The 19,720-nt window shown below is 44.4% G+C and overlaps 2 protein-coding genes across 2 annotated transcripts in view; one reads left to right on the top strand and one right to left on the bottom strand.

Moving 5' to 3' along the window:
* Positions 1 to 5,147, top strand: part of LOC119292080 (callose synthase 9-like) — a 35,153-nt gene extending 30,006 nt beyond the window's left edge. The window contains exons 42-51 of the mRNA XM_037570911.1: positions 708 to 755; positions 1,341 to 1,499; positions 1,789 to 1,902; positions 2,009 to 2,097; positions 2,174 to 2,332; positions 2,434 to 2,536; positions 2,997 to 3,116; positions 3,802 to 3,852; positions 3,944 to 4,126; positions 4,530 to 5,147. Of these exons, the coding sequence (XP_037426808.1) occupies positions 708 to 755; positions 1,341 to 1,499; positions 1,789 to 1,902; positions 2,009 to 2,097; positions 2,174 to 2,332; positions 2,434 to 2,536; positions 2,997 to 3,116; positions 3,802 to 3,852; positions 3,944 to 4,126; positions 4,530 to 4,766 (1,263 nt within the window). The 3' untranslated portion in view covers positions 4,767 to 5,147. The remainder of the gene's footprint in view (positions 1 to 707; positions 756 to 1,340; positions 1,500 to 1,788; positions 1,903 to 2,008; positions 2,098 to 2,173; positions 2,333 to 2,433; positions 2,537 to 2,996; positions 3,117 to 3,801; positions 3,853 to 3,943; positions 4,127 to 4,529) is intronic.
* A 2,086-nt stretch (positions 5,148 to 7,233) lies between these two features.
* LOC119292990 (WAT1-related protein At1g44800-like) lies at positions 7,234 to 11,981 on the bottom strand. The gene is made up of 6 exons (XM_037571612.1): positions 11,794 to 11,981; positions 9,114 to 9,227; positions 8,801 to 9,041; positions 8,206 to 8,357; positions 7,834 to 7,982; positions 7,234 to 7,337 (listed from the first exon to the last, which is right to left on the bottom strand). The coding sequence occupies exons 1-6, from the start codon at positions 11,979 to 11,981 to the stop codon at positions 7,234 to 7,236; spliced, it is 948 nt and encodes a 315-aa protein (XP_037427509.1).
* Between the last annotated feature and the right edge of the window lie 7,739 nt (positions 11,982 to 19,720).

The raw sequence follows: 19,720 nt of genomic DNA, 5'->3' as shown, positions 1-19,720 counted from the left end.
TATTTAGTTTTTTCGAGAAAAGTGTTTGTCATAATATTGCAGTTCTCCCTCGATTTATATTACTTGTAGCTCAAACGGATGTATCTAGACGTATTTCAGTGCTAAATACATCCGTTTGAGTAACAAGTAATATGGATCAGAGGGAGTAGCATATTCGTATGAAAACTGATGGTCGACGTTGCATATTGGTGACTGTCAAGGCCCAACAGGTCTCTATTTATGAACAGAGTATTGTTTTGTATGGATCTTCAGCCATTGCTATGGCAGTTACTATTGTTCTATTAACCATTTTGTGTTCTGTTTCCAAATGCTCACTATGATCCTATATTATTTTTGTTGCTTTCTGTGAATCTACTATGTATTACTCCCTCTGTCCCATAATATAAGAGTGTTTTTGACACTAGTGTAGTGCCAAAAACGCTCTTATATTATGGGACGGAGGGAGTATCATTCAAACGAATCTTTTATGTTCAAATATTATTCTTATTTTAAACTCCCAACTAATACATTTTTCTTGTGCAAGCTCATGTTTTGTGCATTATAAGAGCTATACCTGTATCTGTGGGATTTGTGTTATTGCAAGTCACGTTGATAGAACTAATTGTATAAATGGACGATGCTGCCTGTTGACCTTGAGAATTCCGCTGTTGTGCCCCTTTTCTTCTTTTGTCCTTAAAGAGTCACCAATCTTTAATTTTTTTTTGCAGCTAACTGTACTGACGGTGTACATATTTCTCTATGGTAAAACCTATCTGGTATGATTCAATACCCATTCTCCTTTTTTGCTGTAAGATCTCTGTGCGAGAATCTCAGGCAGCTTGTTTTTTACCTGTCAATCTACTTGCATGTAATTGTCAAACCTACTTGTTTCCTGCGCCTTTTGTCATGCTTATTTATGCCACTAGTTACTTCTGTTCCAGACTTCTAGGCCGCACATATCGCTTGAATTATGTCTCGGCTATTCTTTCTCTCCACTACTTTTCATGTAACATAAGTGTTGGGTGACAGCATAAGCACTTTTGTTTGGCTCATGCGGCTGCCAGTACATGTTACTTTTGGGGCATAAAGTTAACACAAAGTTATAGTGAATGCAAACTTCTTAAGCTTTGCATTGCATTTAAATACTACTCCCTCCGTCCCACAATGCTTTAGCTTGCAAAAACGTCTTGCATTGTGGGACGGAGGGAGTACCTGTTTTCAAGAGAAACTTCTTCACTTGTTATTATAATGGTATGTAACAGTTTATGTGTCAAAAATACCTTTGCATCTGTAATTTCTTCAGTCTTTTCTTTGTCATGTTTTGGATTTTTTGTTCTGACGCATTTTTGGTTGTATTGTAGGCTTTATCTGGTGTTGGAGAATCAATTCAAAATAGGGCGGATATACAGGGAAATAAAGCACTGAGTGTGGCTCTGAACACCCAGTTTCTTTTCCAGATTGGTGTGTTTACTGCAATTCCTATGATTCTAGGTTTCATCCTGGAAGAAGGTGTCCTAACGGTATTTCCCTTCCCTTGCAGACTTCTGGGTCTATTATCATATCTCTATTTATCATATCTCTATTCATGTCTACTCTGAAAAGAATATTTTGAGTTTAAATTAAGTTATGTTCCTTCTATTCCAGTATGGTTTTAATTTATTCGTTTTTGAGATGAGCTTATCTTTCTAGTGTGTTATGTGGAACCTTCACACTATTTGTTAGCTTGGTTCACGAATGGCCACTACTTTGTAAAAGTTTCCCTAGAGAGCAACCGGTTATGAATCCTTACATGTGATTGTGTGGATGCAGGCTTTTGTCAGCTTCATTACCATGCAGTTCCAACTATGCTCTGTATTTTTCACGTTCTCTCTTGGAACAAGGACTCACTATTTTGGCCGCACAATACTGCATGGAGGTGCAAAGGTAGGGCTTTCTGGAAGTAATGCTCGTCTTCTTAATTTCACAGTACATTTTTCTGTTGTTGAGAATTTTACACTATACTGATCTTGTTTTTCTTATTTATTACCAGTATAGAGCAACTGGTAGGGGTTTTGTGGTACGGCATATTAAGTTTGCTGAGAATTACCGTCTTTATTCCCGAAGCCATTTTGTGAAAGGGTATGTTGTCACTTGATGTTACTTTTATGATTTTCAGTATTATATCCAAGCCAAAAATTCTTGTTCCGTTTTGTAGGCTGGAGGTTGCACTTCTGTTGGTTATCTTTCTAGCTTATGGTTTTAACAACAATGGAGCAATTGGCTATATCTTACTTTCCATAAGTAGCTGGTTTATGGCTCTTTCTTGGCTTTTTGCTCCATACGTGTTCAACCCGTCTGGATTTGAATGGCAAAAGTAAGCCCTAAGCATTCCATGTATGTTTATTCCGGCCAATCACTGTAAACTGTCAGGACAAAGATAAACCCTGTGCCACCCCTTCTCTCTCGCTCTATCAGGGTCGTCGAGGATTTCAGAGACTGGACAAACTGGCTTTTTTACCGAGGTGGTATTGGGGTTAAAGGAGAAGAAAGCTGGGAAGCTTGGTGGGATGAAGAACTGGTAATTCAATGTTGCTTTCACTAGCCTCCCCAGTCTCAAATGATCTGTTATGACATCTATCTGCTGTGTTATTTGTGTCAGCACCTGAATTGTTTTTGAAGTTCAACATTGTCACAAAACTGATCTTCTTTTACAAATATCCTGCTGTAGCCTGATAATGTCATGAGAACATATTGACATATTTCTTTGAAGCAGCATTGTCATTTATGCTTTTGAATTCTTACATAGATGTATCAAAAGTTTCAATAAGCTCACTTTATCTTTTGTCTTGCCTACTACTCTGCCAAATGTTGCATACTTTTCCTGCTCTGTTTTGGCACCACCTCTACACTGATTATGTCATTACTCGTGCTCTTTCCGCGATTATTTTCTTTGAAAAGGACGCAATTAAAGAAAATACTGAATTTTGTTGAGGACCAAGGTGTTGAAAATAATTCATTTCCAAACATTTCCTTTTCAGGCACATATTCACACCTTCCGCGGGAGGATAATGGAAACTATACTTAGTTTAAGATTTTTTATTTTCCAGTATGGAGTTGTTTACCACATGAAAGCAAGCCAAGAAAATACAGCATTATCGGTATGTTTGTGTTCCAGCCCTGATAAATGAATGTGGAATGTGGAATTTACTTAATGACAAATGAATGTGGAATTTTACTTAATGACAAATGAATGTGGAATTTTATGTTCCAAAGATACTGCAGTTTCTTTAAGCACTTACTAAGGCAAAGCCTATATTTGTATATACCGTTGATTGTCTGATCTTCCACTTGGACTTTAAAAGATTACAAAAATATTTTCTTTCATTTCTTATATGTTTTGAAGGAAGACCATGTTAAAAATGGTTACTATTTACTTAATTTAACAGTGGTAACTCAAAACACTAATCTGTTTTTCTGTAACCTGAACACACCCACGACACATACACAGGTGCAATTCCGATACCGCATAAAACTGATCTTGGATTGAATGTTAAGCATTGCCATTCTTTTGCTAGTTTTGGTCGTCTTAACTGCTTGAAAACATCACAACACCATGTCTGGTTCTACTATTCCTTGAATGGATCTTTTATTTGTTATAGTAATGTTTATTTAAGCTTACCGATGTATCAGTTGTTCCTTTTGTTAATCATAGTGTTGTGATGTGTGTCTTCATTGCATTTTCTGGGGAACAGTTGGGGACGAATCAATTGCATGTATTTGTTGGCCTACTTTATCAAAAAGAAAAGAATACTAGAATAGTAATATCATGTCTTGGCACTGCAGGTATATTGGGTATCATGGGCTGTGCTTGGAGGGCTTTTTGTCCTCCTAATGGTATGTGTATTCGCGATGTAATGTTTAACAGCCATACTTTTTTTTACTGATCGCAGTGTTGACCTGTGTTGCTTTCTATATTAATCTGCAGGTATTTAGTTTAAACCCCAAGGCCATGGTTCATTTCCAGTTGCTCCTGCGTCTGGTCAAAAGCATTGCACTGTTAGTGGTTTTGGCAGGTTTGGTTGTGGCAATTGCGAGGACACACCTCACTGTTGTAGATGTACTTGCTTCCATCCTAGCATATGTGCCTACTGGATGGGGAATTCTTTCGGTGAGTTTCATGTGACAACTTTGGTACCATGAAATGCCGCATTTCGGAAACTGTGCCATTGTTCAAAACAACACTGGATAATAAAGGCTGGTTGGTTATTACGCAACTTAAAACTTGGTAGTGGATCTGCTAATGTTGCGTAGCTAATGAAAGGATTTATAGAATGATGACACAGATGATACTCCTATTAGTCAAGTCTTCCATGTGGTTTACCTTTGCATAGTAACAGAATGGTGTTCATGTTCATTTTCGATTGTTAGCTCGACAGGCGGGGATGTCTTTACTACCATACAACTGTTCAAGCACCATCTAGATTTTTATCTCAAGAAAACAACTCCAAATTTCAGGATACAAGAGTTTCTTACTAACCAAATCTTTATCAATCCTGTTTTTGCTTCTGCAGATTGCTGTGGCATGGAAACCAATTGTGAAGAGATTGGGTTTGTGGAAAACAGTGCGCTCGCTGGCTCGTCTGTATGATGCTAGCATGGGAATGATCATTTTTGTGCCCATAGCCATCTGCTCCTGGTTTCCTTTCATCTCCACCTTCCAGACACGGCTACTATTCAACCAGGCTTTCAGCAGAGGTTTGGAGATCTCTCTCATCCTGGCTGGCAACAACCAGAATGCAGGCATATGATGGTGGGCATGACCAATCTTTTGAATCTTCACCCAGATCGAGCACCTTCGTAGTTAGTTGATCCCCGGTTCTGAGTTAGCAGTAGATGTATATATCTCCGTGTTGACTGGCATTTATATGCTATGGCTGTATTTGTATATCGCCTGCTACATTTTTTGCACCGATGATAGTTATAGGTTGTGGTGTTCTCAAAGGACTGGGTACTGAATCATTGTTAAAATAACTTGTGTATTTGTGTTAGTTTAGAATAATGTAGGTTTGGGGTAAAAAAATACGGACAAGAAGTGATATTGTGAAATTGGGGGCTGTACATCTGAGTTATCTTTCGTGCCAGGGAGAAGTATCATGGTCATGGAGCCAGAAATTATGCTTTTACAAATATTTATACTGTTCTGCGGCATCTAGACCTTAATAGTACATGTTATGGATAATGTTAGTTGACGTTGGACTTTGTTCTTTGAAACGGTAACTTGTTTTGGATTTTGAGAAGATATTTTTTGCCAAGTGCTCAAAGTCAGACCTCCAAAACTCATGGCGTCTTCTCCGATTTGTGGTGTGTTGCTGGAAGAAGCCTGAAATTTGAGCTGTATCTTCTGGGCGTTTTTCCTGAAAGGGCTCGTAGAGTAGAAGCTGCTGAAAAGAGCCTGAAATTTGAGCTGTATCTTCTGGGCGTTTTTCATGTTGGAAGCCTCCAAGTGCATTGTCTTTGTAATCTCGGAGTCCTTTCAAGAGAGTGCCCGAGTCACTTTGAGTGTAGTTCAGACCTTTGGATCCTTCTATCGGGTGGTCTAGGCATTTATAGGATGCTACAGAAGTTCCTACTCCCATTCGATTGCTTCAAAGTGACTTCTATCCAAAATCTTAAAGCTAGTGAAGTTTGGTTTCAAAGAACAATTTGGACATTCCGAGCCATATCTGTCTAAACATCTTGAGATGTCCCAGTATAGTTTGTACCCTTGGTGAGTGGTTGGAGCCTCTGACTTAGGGTAGGTGAAGTTTACAAAACCTAGGTCAAGAGGCAGTGTTCTTGCTAAAGACAGGGCGATATTGTGCTATTACTGTGAGTGATTCTTGTAGCCGGGCAATAGCCCGACAGGGCGATTGTCTGAGACTCGCTTGGTTTGTGTTGGACAAATGCCGGACTATTCGACGACCCTTTTAGAGCAAGTATAATAAGTACAGTCACTAGGCCGTAAGGATTAGAATATTATATCATTGCTAAGTTGGATGTAAGAGAAGAGAAAATAGAAGGGAAGCGAGCTGTAGGTTAACAGCCGGCTGCTGCACGTGCTTCAAGAAACAATATGAGTATAAGGTTGGCCATCTATTAATGAAGTAGTACATGTTGGCTATTAGATTGACTATAGATAATGTGGCAACCTCATGTAGCCGATTGTTGGCTATAATATTAATCATGCTCTTATGGGTGCGCTCGACCCCAAGGTATTCTTGAGACGGACAAGCACCCAACTGTACGTGACTTCTCTGAGTGCACTCAGATTACGAGGTCAACGAGCTAGACTATCCAAGCCAATTATGGCCGGTCTGTACACCCCTGACTTCTGGTCGGTGCATCTGTCTGCTGGGCTCGACTGTCAATTTCGGCCAGTGTGTGCTTCTCCCCGAAAATAGCTAGTACTTTTCCTACCATAAGAGCATGGTTAATAATGTAGTCGACCGATGACTATAACATGTTATCATGTCATTAGCAAATGTAATAGCCAACATGTATAGTAGTGGGCTATAAGGAAGTACTACGTTTTATCACATGGCCCATCATACACCCTCACAGAGCTTCTTGGAACCGGTGCTACAGATGGCTGTAAATCTGCAACCTGCTTCTCTTCTCTCTCACATTCTCTCCCATCCAACTCAGCAAAGATATATTTAAAGTCTTACAGCTTGCCTACGTCACCTTATTATACTTGCTCTAAGTCACCTAACCCTTGGGTGTGTTGACCACTTCATTTATTGCAAGACCACATCTAAGAAGAAGTTCCCCAGTTTTCCCCAATCCTAAATCTTTGATTTCGTGAGGAATTTGAGAGTGGATTCTACCCCCCCCCTCTCTCTCCACCAACTGATTTCGTGATTTGAGCTAGTTTCAAGCTTTCGCCGTGGATCTTTTTACTCTAGGAGGTTGAAGACTCTTACAAAGTTATAGTCTTTGGTGAGGAATGTGCTTGTGAATTACCCATGTGTCTGTAGAGGTTTGGAGGCCGCCTCAAAGTCTACTACGACCGGTTGGAAATTGCCTTTGTGGTGACATCTCAAGGAAAAGAAGATGAGTCTTTGTGGTGTTGGTTTCCTTTGTAGATTCTCACCTCTCGAACAATGACTAGCTCCCCTCCAAGGAAGTGAACATCAGGATATGTCCTCGTCTCTACGTGTCCTCGGTTATCCCTAACTGTAGCTCGTTAATTTGTGTTTTACTTTGGTCCCTTGACTTTCCAAGCATCATAATTTTTTAGAGACCTATGAACCCCCCCTTCCCCAGTTCCATCTCGATCCTTTCATATAGAAGGAGGGAAATGCATGAGGCAGTGGAGAGCAGGGGCGAATCTATTGTGGGGTGTGGGGGGGGGGGACTTTCCAGGGATTCAATTTTTTTACTACTAGTATTAGGCCCAGCCCAGCCCAGGCAATCAGCGGCAGACCATCAAGCTTACACAATCACGATCTAGCCTATACTCGTCCAAAATTGGTCGGTCGTTAACTTTGAGCCTGCCCTCCATTTTCCCTAGATTCGCCACAGGTGGAGAAATGATGTAAGGTCAATGATTGAGACTTAAGATAAAAACCAAACAAAGACAATACAAAACTTGGAACTAATTGTGTCATTTTGCTATTTTCATGGCATGGTTTAATCTTTGCCAATTGCAATGAAGACAACTACATAATCAACAATTTCTCATATTGACCTTCTTTACGTGATGATTAAATTGGATGAGTAGTTGAGGACAACACAACAAGTATTGACATAGACAATATAGTTTCTCTCTCTCAGCGTTTCGTATACACAAACTTCTGGATAGTCCCTTTTGCAATATCACCAAAGGAAGTAATCATACATTGGCAACTGATTTATCGTTCTTATCTTCATTCTCAAACAACATTTGCTCCTTCGGGTTTTCTTCGCTTGGTAGTATCGAATCTTTTCTCTTTCCCCAGAGGAAAAGATAGAGCCCAGCTAGAATCATGAACATGCCGAGAATACTGCACGCATGTAAACAGAGCAAAGTATCATTTGCAAGGAAAACTCAGCAATGGGTAATATTTAGGAAGACAATGTTAGTAACTGGCAATGCATATCTTGGTATATACAGAAATTCTTTCCTAAAAACAACATGGTCTTAAGAACGTTACCCAACATTTACATATTTTTCAGAAATAAGCCAATATTTACATTTAAAAAAAAATGGAGAACTGGTAAGCATACCTCCCAACGGATAGATCATGGCCGAGAAGCAGTGAGTCAAGAATAGTAGTGAAGAACACCGACACGGCACAAAACATGGCCGGATAGGTTGGCCCGCGCTGCGTGACAACCCACGAAATCATCACAAACTTGGCAGCAGTGTTAAGTATTGCCTGCAGCAAGACGATGTAAATGAGGACCTTCAACTGAGAGCCAAAAAGTGAACTGATGCACAACAAAAGGAATAGCCGAATAGTTTTACCGAGTACACAATGGTGAGCAAGCTCATGTTCCATTTGAGCGCCCATGTCGCCTTTTCTCTGTTCATGGCAACCCCCACGACAGCCATTTCGATGCTCCCCACGAAGCATGTAGCTACAGTGGATCAGTACTTGTATGGGAACACTTTTAGCATCTGAGCCTGCTCATTACAAACTCATATATAATTAAGTTGTATTGGTCACTTTGCTTATAAGAATTAAAAAAAGGTAATACTCCCTCGTCGGAGTAGTTGAATTTTGCTTGAAATACATATACAAAATTAATGATACATACGTAATACTATTTATTTGGGATTTTGCAATAGTGAGTTGTTGCTTATATGTTTGTTGTATACCTGTACTGTGTACCAAACGGCGAGGCTGAGGCAGCTGGTGATGAGCAAGACGGTTCCACGCACATGGTGGTGACCAAACGCAGCTCCGGCTTGCTTCGGGTGGTAGCCGATGATATTGGTGGGCCAAAGGTGCAGCACCTTGCCCTTGTACAGGCTGATCACCAGAGTTCCTCCAACACAGACTAGGGTTCCAATGACCTTGATGTTCCCCACCAGGCTCCTCATGTCCAGTGACTCCTTCCTGAAAAAAAGATCATACAGTTGTTGCAGTTCTTTCCTGGTAGGTGCTGCATTATATTTCCACCATGTTTACCTGAAAAGGACCGCGAGGATGAAGGTGGCAATTGGGATGATGTTATAGAAGTTTATCGCGTATCCTGGCGATGTGTCTCCGAGGCCAATGTAGTAGAGACCAGGAATTGTGAATCTGGAAGGAGAAAGCAACAATCACTACTACTTTGTGGGTAGATATTTATCAGAACCATTGCTGAACTGAGATGTGAAAGAAATGACTAACCCCACAAGTGCACTGGTGAAAATCCATATGAATGCCTTCAATTTAAGCTCCTTCAACCTCCCTCTACATGAGGTGATGAGGGTAAGTAAACAGATAATCATTTGCAAAATGTTTCTATATCACGAAGAATTTTCATAATCACTGCCAAATGTTTCCTGTCATATGACAACCTTCTAAAATAACAGTGCTAAAATAACAATAGTTAATTAGAGCTAACTTCTCAAAGAACATCGCCAAGGGGACGGTCAAGATGGCGCCAAGGAAGAAGCGGTATGTGAGCAAGGTCCAAGCAAGTGACCCACTGTCCACCACCACTTTCGTGAGCAACACCAACCCTGTCGTGAAAATTTGGACCAACACCATGAATACGGCAGGCCACCATTCCTTCACGTTCGTCGAGCCCCCCATTGGGTATATCTGTCGCTGGACGTGCGTGATGGAGAATTGGAGATAGCCTTTGAGCAAAGCTACAGGGAGGGAGTGGCAAAGCTACGGGGAGGGAGGGGAGTGCTGGCTCTAACTCACCAAGCCAAGTGCTTGTCATTCTTTATGTGTGAGCTAGTGGCGTGCATGTACAGAGAACTTGTGTTTGCATGATGTTTACACCCTCTAATTTTTCTCTTTATATTCGAGGGATATATATGAGAGTTATTCCTCAATATCAAAAAAATAAATTAAAGATTTGAATTTGGATCGGCGGTGCATGCTCTGTTAGCTACACAGAGAACTTGTGTTTGCATCTAATTAGCTGTACTTTCTAATCTTTCTGATTTAGGGTCTGCTCTGTTAGCTACATGCCTCCACTTCTTGGGATATTGTGCACTTTGCACCTTTGCAGACAATTTGATTGGACTTTGTATCGATATCAATGCTCAAACAATTGTCTAAAAAATGTGCAAGTTATATAATCATCAGGCATCGCTAATTTATCTCATCAGATGTAATTTCAGAGCGTAGTATTCATTTTTGCGACCGTGAATGTTACTTCTAGACCATATTGTCTATTTTCCTCTCTCAGTTTTTGATTTCATTACATTTCAGACTGGTAAACGAGTATGACCTATGAAGAGTATATCTTCCGTTCTTCCAATTAATTGATAAAGTAATTCCCTAGCCTTTTGTTGTAGACTTGGTTTCATTCGAGTAATGAGCTAAACCTCTATCACGTAGCCTGTAGGATACTAGTGGAATTTCCTTGTAAGCCTTTCGTGGTGAAATACTCGTTCGGCGGAGGCGGACTTCCAAAGACACCATGAGCTAAACCCGTACTGGTAAGTAACCAAATGAGAAACATGCAAGGTTGTTGTCATGAAAGACTAGTGAGATCCTGGGAAACTATGTGTGGCATATCAGATTTGATATGCTTACAATTCCCACGCCTCCAAACCCAGTAGCTTCCTTGTCCATCATGAAAGAAGACAAACAGCCTGTCTAGCTAAACTTGGTCTGGAGACTACACAGTACAGTACACATGCTGGCGACACGGTGAACGCAATGGACAGACATGCCATAGACAAACACAAACCATATATTGGTCCAGCAGGGAAGAACATAACAGATCAATATAAATGCAAAGATCATGCATATTGTAATTTCTGATCATCAGGTGGTGCTAGACTGCCAGCTAGTTTATCTCATGTCATCAGCTTTAATTTCGGAGCGTAATTTTCGTTGTTGCGCCATAAGTGTTACTTGCAGACCATATTATCTAACTTTGTGGCAATGATTACGAATACATGCTATAGGTGTTTGCAAAGTTTGGTGGTCAAATGACAGAGCTTCTATAACATTTGTTTTTTACAGAGCTCCTGGGATGTCATTTGACCACCAAACCTTGAAAAACACCTATAACATTTATTCATAATAATTGCCACAAAGTTTCAGATTTAAAAAAAAATGTTTTGGTATGTTTTCGGCCGGGGGTGTAGCCATTACTTCACCTTGATTCCCTAAAGATGCGATGACCGTCCATACTACTTATAGGAGACGTTGAGCAACCGGCGGGCGCACAAGGTTGCGTTGTTGTCATGGAAGACTCGTGAAATAGACCCTTGGGAACATATGTGCGGCGTGGCATCCATATCAGATTTGATATGCTTACAATTCCCACCGCCAAAACTCAGTAGCTTCTTCGGCTGCCAGGAAAGAAGACAAACGGCCTGTCCAGCTAAACATGCCTGCAGACTACGTACGAGTAACACGGCGAACGCAACATGCAAACCCAACACGCCATCCACCCATACCCATAGGCACACACGAACCACAAATCAATGTAAGTGCAAAGAAGGAATTCGATCACCTACGTCATGAAGATAGCTAGCTAGCTTTAGATCGACCAGGAATGCATGCATGCAGAAATAAGTACACCTCCGACAACTTTATACTAAACGAGCGACAATTAATATGGATCGAAGGAGTAATAATAAAATCTTAAAGATGAGATGCACGGGTGGTGAGTAGAGCAGCGATGACGTACGGCTCAAAGATGAGGGCGAGAGGGACGACGAGGGCGGCGCCGAGGAAGAAGCGGTAGGTGAGGAGGGCGAAGACGAAGAGCCCGGCGTCGACCACCACCTTGGTGAGCAGCATCTGCCCCGTGGTGAACAGCTCGATGAGCACCATGCAGATCGCCGGCCCCCACTTCAACTTAAACGACGACCCCATCGATCTTGGATGACCCAGCCAACAGCAACAAGAATAGGGGTTCTAGAGGGGATCGAGCGACAGTAGTACAACAAGGAGAGGGAGTGAAGTAACAAACCAGGCACCAGGGGAGAGATTCTCGTGGAATCGGGCGAGCTGATCCCAGCGGGCCCACCTGTCACGCACTGGTAGGCATGGGAGCTGCAGGCCGCGTGTGACCCGTTCTTCGCTCCTAGATGCACGCTCAACTGCTACACTAATTCAGCCTGTTTGATAGATGGTAGATTCAGTCTATTGGGCAGATTCTTTACTCGATTTTTCCTTGATTTTTATTGGGAAATCATTCCCCTCAGCCGGCTGATTTCTTAGAACCCATCCGCCACCTTGCTCGCACAACATGTGTCCCACGTGACATGCCACTGGCTCCTGATGATATTTTTGCAACTTCTGCAACATCATCAATGTTGCATAAGTTTCTTCCGTAACGTTAGCTATGTTGCAAAAAGACAAAGACGAAAAAAGAAATTCTGCAACAAAGCCTCTGTTGCAAAAGAAAAATCTGCAACAAAACCTCAGTTGCAAAAAGAAATTGCAAAATGATGAAGACGAAACCTCAGTTGCAAAAAATTATGTAACAAAACCTCTGTTGCACAAGTTTTTCACAACAAGACCTATGTTGCAATGATGAAGGGCACCGATGCGTCAGATCTAATGTTCCTTTCAATTCTTCTGTTTACTTTCTTTTGCTTTTTGTGTTTTTCCTTTTCCTTTTTTCCTTTTTTTTGTTTCGGTTTCCACCATTTTGTTGTCCATTTATGTTCGTTTTTCTCCTTGGATGCTTTTTAAACACCTTTTCGAAATATATGTGAATATTTTTAAAAAAGTGCAAACTATTTTCTAGAAATACATGAACCTTTTGTTTATACAAACATCAGCAATTCTTCATTTTCAGCAATACTTTTCCCATTTTAAAAACTGGTTAAAAATTTAAAAACAAAATCTTTGGAATAAAAAATCGGTTTCAAACCAGTAATGGTTCGACCCAGGAATGCACGCATTGTGTTTCCTCAACTGTCCTATGCACTAGGCGTGGAATAGGCGGACTCAAATTACTTGTCTCTAAGGGCATCTCCAACTACCCTCAAACCCCCCTCGTCTATTTAGACCGCGCAGTCCGGCCTGTCCGGATAGCGAAAGCCATCCAACGTGGTCTTGTATCAGTTCGCGGCGCGGTTTAGACGTGTTTTTCTGCAAACCGGAGACAAACATGAAGGGCTTTCCTGAAGTTCTGACCACACTGGCCAACCCAAACCCCTCCTTCCTCGCCTGCACGTGTTCCCGTCCGAGACGGTCAACGCCGCTCCAGAACGTCAGTGTCCGCATTTGTACCCGACCAGAGCGGATGCAGCCGCTCACTGGTGCCAGCATTGAAGCGGCGCACCGGCTGAGAGAGCGGCCAGACAGCTACCTAGTGCAGGCGACTACTGTGTGTTCAAACGACACGACGGCCGCCCGTCCGTCTGTCTGCCATCCACATTGATGTCACATGGTTGCCAAGGTTTCTCCTCCGGTGCCACCCGTCCGCCCCTCTACCTTCCGCCATTGCTAAACCGCTGCCCGACCATAGCTGCAATCATCCGCCTCCAACCCCTCTCCGCACCACACCCACCATGGATTCCTCCCCCGCCAAATCTCTCTGGGACGGGCTGACGCCGAACCATAAGAAGGAGATGGCCGCCATTACTGCCGGTTGGCTGGCGATAGGCAGCCGGAGGACGACGACGTCCCAATGGAGGACGCTGCCGACGACCAGCCGGTGACACCCTTGCCTGTGCATTGCACCATGACCATCGGCGAGGCCCGTACCCATTACATGGGACATGGTGCGGGAGGAGCAGTTCCGAAAAGCGTAGGCCATTGCCTCCTACAACCACACCTCCTCAAGGAGCGCCTGCAGGCGGAGGAGCAGCTCGCCGCCGGCAGGGCAGTCACGCCCGACGTGGACCTGGTGGAGCAGGAGGCGCTCTCGATTCCTACCGCTCCGCCCGCTGGCGGTACCGCCAGTGGGTGGCGGAGGTGGCGACCGCCTACAAGGAGTGCGATGAGGCGGGCGAGGCGGTGTTCGGTGAGACCGACAAGGAGGAGGAGGACATCACCGAGGCCGCACCCCGACGCCATGACCACAAAGCCGATACGTCCGCGGGCGCCGCCGACAACGAGGAAGAGTAGTGCATGGTAGGTTGCCATCGTTGGTGTCCCAGTAAGGCCACTGCTCCTCCCCTCCAGTCGATGCCAAGCTTGGTGGGCTCAACATCGTCGGTCTATTAGTCTCTTGACGGCCACGTGGAGGTGGACAACTTCAGTTCCCGGGGCTCCGAAGGCGGAACTGGAGAAGGCGAAGCTTCAGTTCTCGGGGCTCATGGCCGGACACAGGAACGGTCGCCGGCGATCATTTAGATTAGGTATTAATTATACCTCTAGAGCCGGACCAACACCACTTAGTTCTTGTAAATGTAATGAAATCCGACATGTTTATATGAAAGCCAGCCATGTTTGAACAATTTCGTCCAGTTGGTTCAAACTGTTGTTAAAATGTATGCGGCTACGGTTGGATGATGGTCTCCCGCATCCGTGTCCATGGATTGTTTCCCTTATCCGCGGAAAGATGCGGGAGAAAATTTACGGGTTTCCGTTGAGATGCCTTAAGCTCACTAGGAATATAAAGCCCCGCTTCCTCCTGTGGAGGATCCACGTGGTCGCGTCCTGCTGATTGCCGCTAAGAAAATTTGTGGCTGTCAAATCAAGGTTGGAACGGTCTTAGGGTGTCTCCGATGTACCGAAAACATGGGTCTTAAGCCAAATTGCCTTGAGACCCAAGTGTGTTTGGTTTAAGTCTAAGAGCATCTACTGCCAGGCGACCCAAACCCGTCTCAAACGCTTGGACGGATGGCCCTGTTGGTGACCAGTCACAAAAAATGACCCAGACGGGCTCCTCAAACGGGCCTCAAACGCCCGAACTGACTGACACCTCTCATATCCGGTCCAAATATATGACGGATGGGACACCCGGGCGCGTCCACCACGTCGGCCTGGCCCGCTATGGCCCGCAACGATCCCATTCCACCAGCCCCCACAAATATCAGACGGCCGTCGAGCAAACCCTAGTGAAACTCAGTCTGTACTCACTAGACCTCTCCGCTTCTCCCCAAATCCACTTTGTTTTCCCCTGCCCGCCATGTACGATAATGAATCCGACCTCTTGGAGTGGCTCAAGGCCGCCGCGGATTCCAATGGCTCGTCGGTGCTCGACAAGGACAAGCTAGCGCTCCGCATTGCCCTCCACCGGTCGCTGCTGGACCAGGGCGACAACTCCTCTTCCAGGGTTTCGACGACGGGTCGAGTGAGAAGTTGCAGCTCCGAGGCGCCCCGCGCTCGTTTGACGCGGTCCATGCCGCCCCTGCTAGGCGCCACCCAACACCACCCGCCCCTGCACCGCCAGGGCGCCACTGGGTGCTGTCGTCGGCTGAACTGCAACCGGAGTCCGTGGGCCGCACATATCGCCTTGCTAAGAAGCGAGCGGAGTAGGTAGCTACCAGCCGCTCGAAGGGCGGATTGAGTAGATCCGCGCCAAAGCCACTTCCCATGACCAACGACGACTACGAGGCCCTTCGCACCACCATCCGCCACTCGTACATGTACGCGGAGACGGATGCCCGCTGTCGTCGCCGCAAAGATGTGAAGGCGCTCCGTGTGGCGTTGGAGGAGTCAGAGCGGTTGGCGATGCAGCGGGCGACGGCGGCGGAGAGAGATACATAGCTCCGGGAGAAGCAGAACCGCGATGCCTGGCGCATGGTGGGCATCATCTTCTCCTCCTCCTCCTCCTCCTTCGCTTCGAACAACAAGAACGACGATGACGTGCCTGGAGCCACTGATGCCTACGCCGTGTCTAGCCGCTGAGACCCCAAGAGGAAGAGTCCGGCATGGAGGAAGTGGAGAAATCCCCCTTCCCGGTTTTAGTTGCTTTTTAGTAGTGTTAAGTGATCAACTCGGGTGGCACCTTTGTATCACACTATGTTTATCTATGCGGGATTGCTATGTTCTATGTTGATCTGTGTAGGAACAACATTTGCATGGGTTTGTATGGATTTGGGGTAGGAAATATGAGGGATGCAACTATGGAATACGAGAAATGAGGTCCACCCAGTCATCTTCAGCGAACACGCTTGGGTGCGTCCACGAGCGTATAAGGGGCCAAATTAGGTGACACCGACTCTAGATGCTCTAAGGTTGCCCCACCAAAGTATTCGCTAGCCAAATTTTTGGTTAAGGTTTTGGTTGCGCATGATTTGGCTAACATTGGCAAGAAAAATGATCTAGAGTTGACTAGAGTGCAATAGCATGCCAAAAGGTTGGCAACCATCCAAACAAAGGCCAACTTTTGGGATTTGATCAAAATATCTGGTAGGTATAGGCCACAATTCAAACATACATTAGCAACAAAATCTTAAGACCGGGTCAAAGTGCTAAGGTCAAGCCATATAAGGAATAAATAACTATTTCTCCCTTCTCTCACATGATTTAAAGAGCTCTTCATGTGGGCTCCACCCTAAGGTCCATTGGGGTATTAAGCATGTTAGGGATTCTAGCTTGCTATAGCACAATGAGTGGAACCTACCTTATGACTTACTTAGAATTATCATTGATGGCGCCCTTAGCCCCAGCCACACAAAACCTATTACTACCTGTCTATCGACGGCCTCGTTTCCTCACAAAACCTATTACTATGTGCCTATGCACTACCTCATTTCCTCCTCTCCACACATGGGATTTGCATGGTCACTTCTCTTCTCTTCCACACGCCTGGTGCTGCACCGGTGGCCAGGATCTCCCTCCACCACTCTCTTCAATGTCCCATTTGTTGGTTGTATGTTCCTTTGCATGCCAATGCCTCCGCGACCCCCCCACGCGCGTTTTCATCTGGGATCCATAGTTTTCACAACGTTTTGCACTTTTGTTCCCCAATGGTTAGTTATCCTCAATAAAAGATGTGCTATTTGATCCTCAAATTATATGGTTTACATAAGAGGCTTTTTGGTTGAGCTTAAATCTCATGTCGCTATGGTTGTCTGTCTGAAATTTTTAGCTAGGAGCAAGATCTTTCTTGTAAACCAATAAAAAAAATCTCGAATTGACAAATTAAGGCCGAAAGTTGAAAACAAAGAAAAATATCAAACTCATGTATCTTGTTGAAGATTCAAGTAATATTTTATTTTTATTAATTTAGAAATACATAACATAAAACATGATGATTGAATCAAGTAACACAGTGACACAAACTAGTGCACCCCGAGGAGCGAGATGGGAAAAAGGTTGGGGAGCAGTGGCAGAGCCAGCACCCGGCGAGCTGGGGCAGCTGCCCGGGCTACCATGCTGCATGTCCATGGAACTGTAGTAGAGAAAATTAGATTAGTGAAGAGTTTGCTTGGGCAAAACCTTATTAACATGGTCGCACGTCAATCTTGCCCAGGCTCTAAACTTGAGCTAGCTCCGCCACTGTTGGGGAGACACAATTGACGCCCGCGCACGTGGCTCGGCTAAATCACGAAACAAAATGTGCGAGGCGGGTAGGAGAGGAGGAGCCCACACTCTTCTTAAGCTTTTAGTGGTATGTTTTTTTAAACTAAGCTTTTAGTGGTATGTGAAGCAACTCACTGTATAAGTTGGTCTCACACATCCTCCACTAGTTTGGTGGGACTAAACTTTCCACACACACACCCTTTATACATGAATGGGCCATATGGGCCTTTAGGATTTACTAGGAATTATTGGCAATATTCTGAATTATGAAATGATCTATCTTTCAATCCAAATTTTATAGTACATTTGAAGACAAAAGCACTCATGTATTTTTGGATATAAAATTTGTCACCACGCGGTAGACAACGACAACAACAAAGCCTTTAGTCCCAAACCAGTTGGGGTAGGCTAGAGCTAAAACCCATAAGATCTCGCAAGCAACTCATGGTTCTGGGACATGGATAGCAAGCTTCCATGCATCCCTATCCATGGGTAGTCTGGTGATACTCCAGCCCTTCATATATCTCTTTATGGACTCCTCCCATGTCAATTTCGGTCTACACCGACCTCACTTGACATTATCAGCACACTTTAGCCGTCTGCACACACTAGAGCTTCTGGAGGCGTGCGTTGAATATGCACAAAGCTTCTCAAACGATGTTGGACAATCTTCTCTTCAATCGGTGCTACCCCAACTCTATCTTGTATATCATCATTCTGGACCTGGTCCTTCCTTGTGCAGCCATACATCCATCTCAACAGTGCATCTCCTGCTGTAATTTGGTCTGTTTCGGGTAGCCCAATAGCCACTTCAGAATTCCTAATAAATCCTAGAGGCCCACTTAGCCCATTCGTGCAAGGTAAAGAGGTGAGACTAAAGTTTAGTCCCACATTCCTAGCTTGGTAGGAGTTGGACCTCCTTATAAGGGAGGATGTTTGCCCACATGTATAAGCATACGAACAAGAGAGACATTCACGCGTGCTCCTCCTCTACCGCCCGCATCGCCACGCCATGCCTCGTCACGATGCGCCCTGACTTGCGGGAATGAGCCGAGTCGTTGTTTTAATTTTTTGCCGCTCACGACTAGTATACGAAAGGTCACACGAAAGCTGAAAAGATTTTTGCTATAGTGAAGATTGAATGCGAAAGCTGCATCCCTTCGGCTGCTGGCTGTTCACTTTGTCTCCCTCTCTTTGTTTCACCTCCCATCGCCGCCCGTTGGTCTCTTTCTCCCGTGCCTATAAAAGAGAGGTCCCTCCTCTCCAAAGAGACGCACCAGAATATCATCTTCCTCTCGCCACCGAGTTCGAAGCTCTGAGCTACTGCAAGGTTCTTCCCCATCTTGGCTTGCGGCATGCACCACACGTTGGGACAGTAGGCCTCCGAAACCCCGCCACTTCGTGTCTTGTATGGGAGAAGGGCGATAAGGTTTTTGGGGAGTGTTGTGCGCGACTACTGGCTTCTTCATCACGGAAGCCACGGACGCCAACGACCACTTCCCAAATGACGACTTCTTTCGCACCGTCGACAACCTCTCCAACGACATGGCCGACGAGGACGTCGAACCCAAAACCAATGCTTCTGCCGCTGCTTATGTCTTCGTGTTCTTTCTGTTTAAGATCTTGCCACCGTTTCTTGTTCTAGCTTCTGTTCTACATATGTTCTGTTCATATTCACTACTTCAGATGCCATTTGCATACTCATTGTTGGATTGTATGACTTGTCTTATCTCTGAAATGATAGTCATGTTGTATCTACTATTTTTGTTAATAAAATCATATGGAAAATTGCTCATATTTCCAACATCTCTGCCACACCTAAATATTAAACATGTCACCTTTTAGTTGGCCAACACTCAACGCCATACAACATTGTGGGTCGAATTGCCGTCCTATAGAACCCTCCTTTTAGCTTTTGTGGCACTCTCTTGTCATAGAGAACGCCAGAAGCTTGACGCCACTTCATGCATCCGGCTTTGACTCGATGGTTCACATCTTCATCGATATCTCCATCCTTCTGTAGCATTGACCCCAAATATCGAAAGATGTCCTTCTGAGGCACCAACTGGCCGTCAAGGTTAACCTCCTCCTCCTCGTTCCTAGTAGTACTGAAACCGCACCTCATGTACTCGGTGACGGTGTCAAAACCGGCCGATCTCGAGTAGGGGGTCCCAAACTATGCG

This window comes from Triticum dicoccoides, chromosome 4B, assembly GCF_002162155.2.
Source record: "Triticum dicoccoides isolate Atlit2015 ecotype Zavitan chromosome 4B, WEW_v2.0, whole genome shotgun sequence".
Lineage (NCBI taxonomy): Eukaryota > Viridiplantae > Streptophyta > Magnoliopsida > Poales > Poaceae > Triticum > Triticum dicoccoides.
This window is presented reverse-complemented; position numbering and strand designations above follow the sequence as displayed.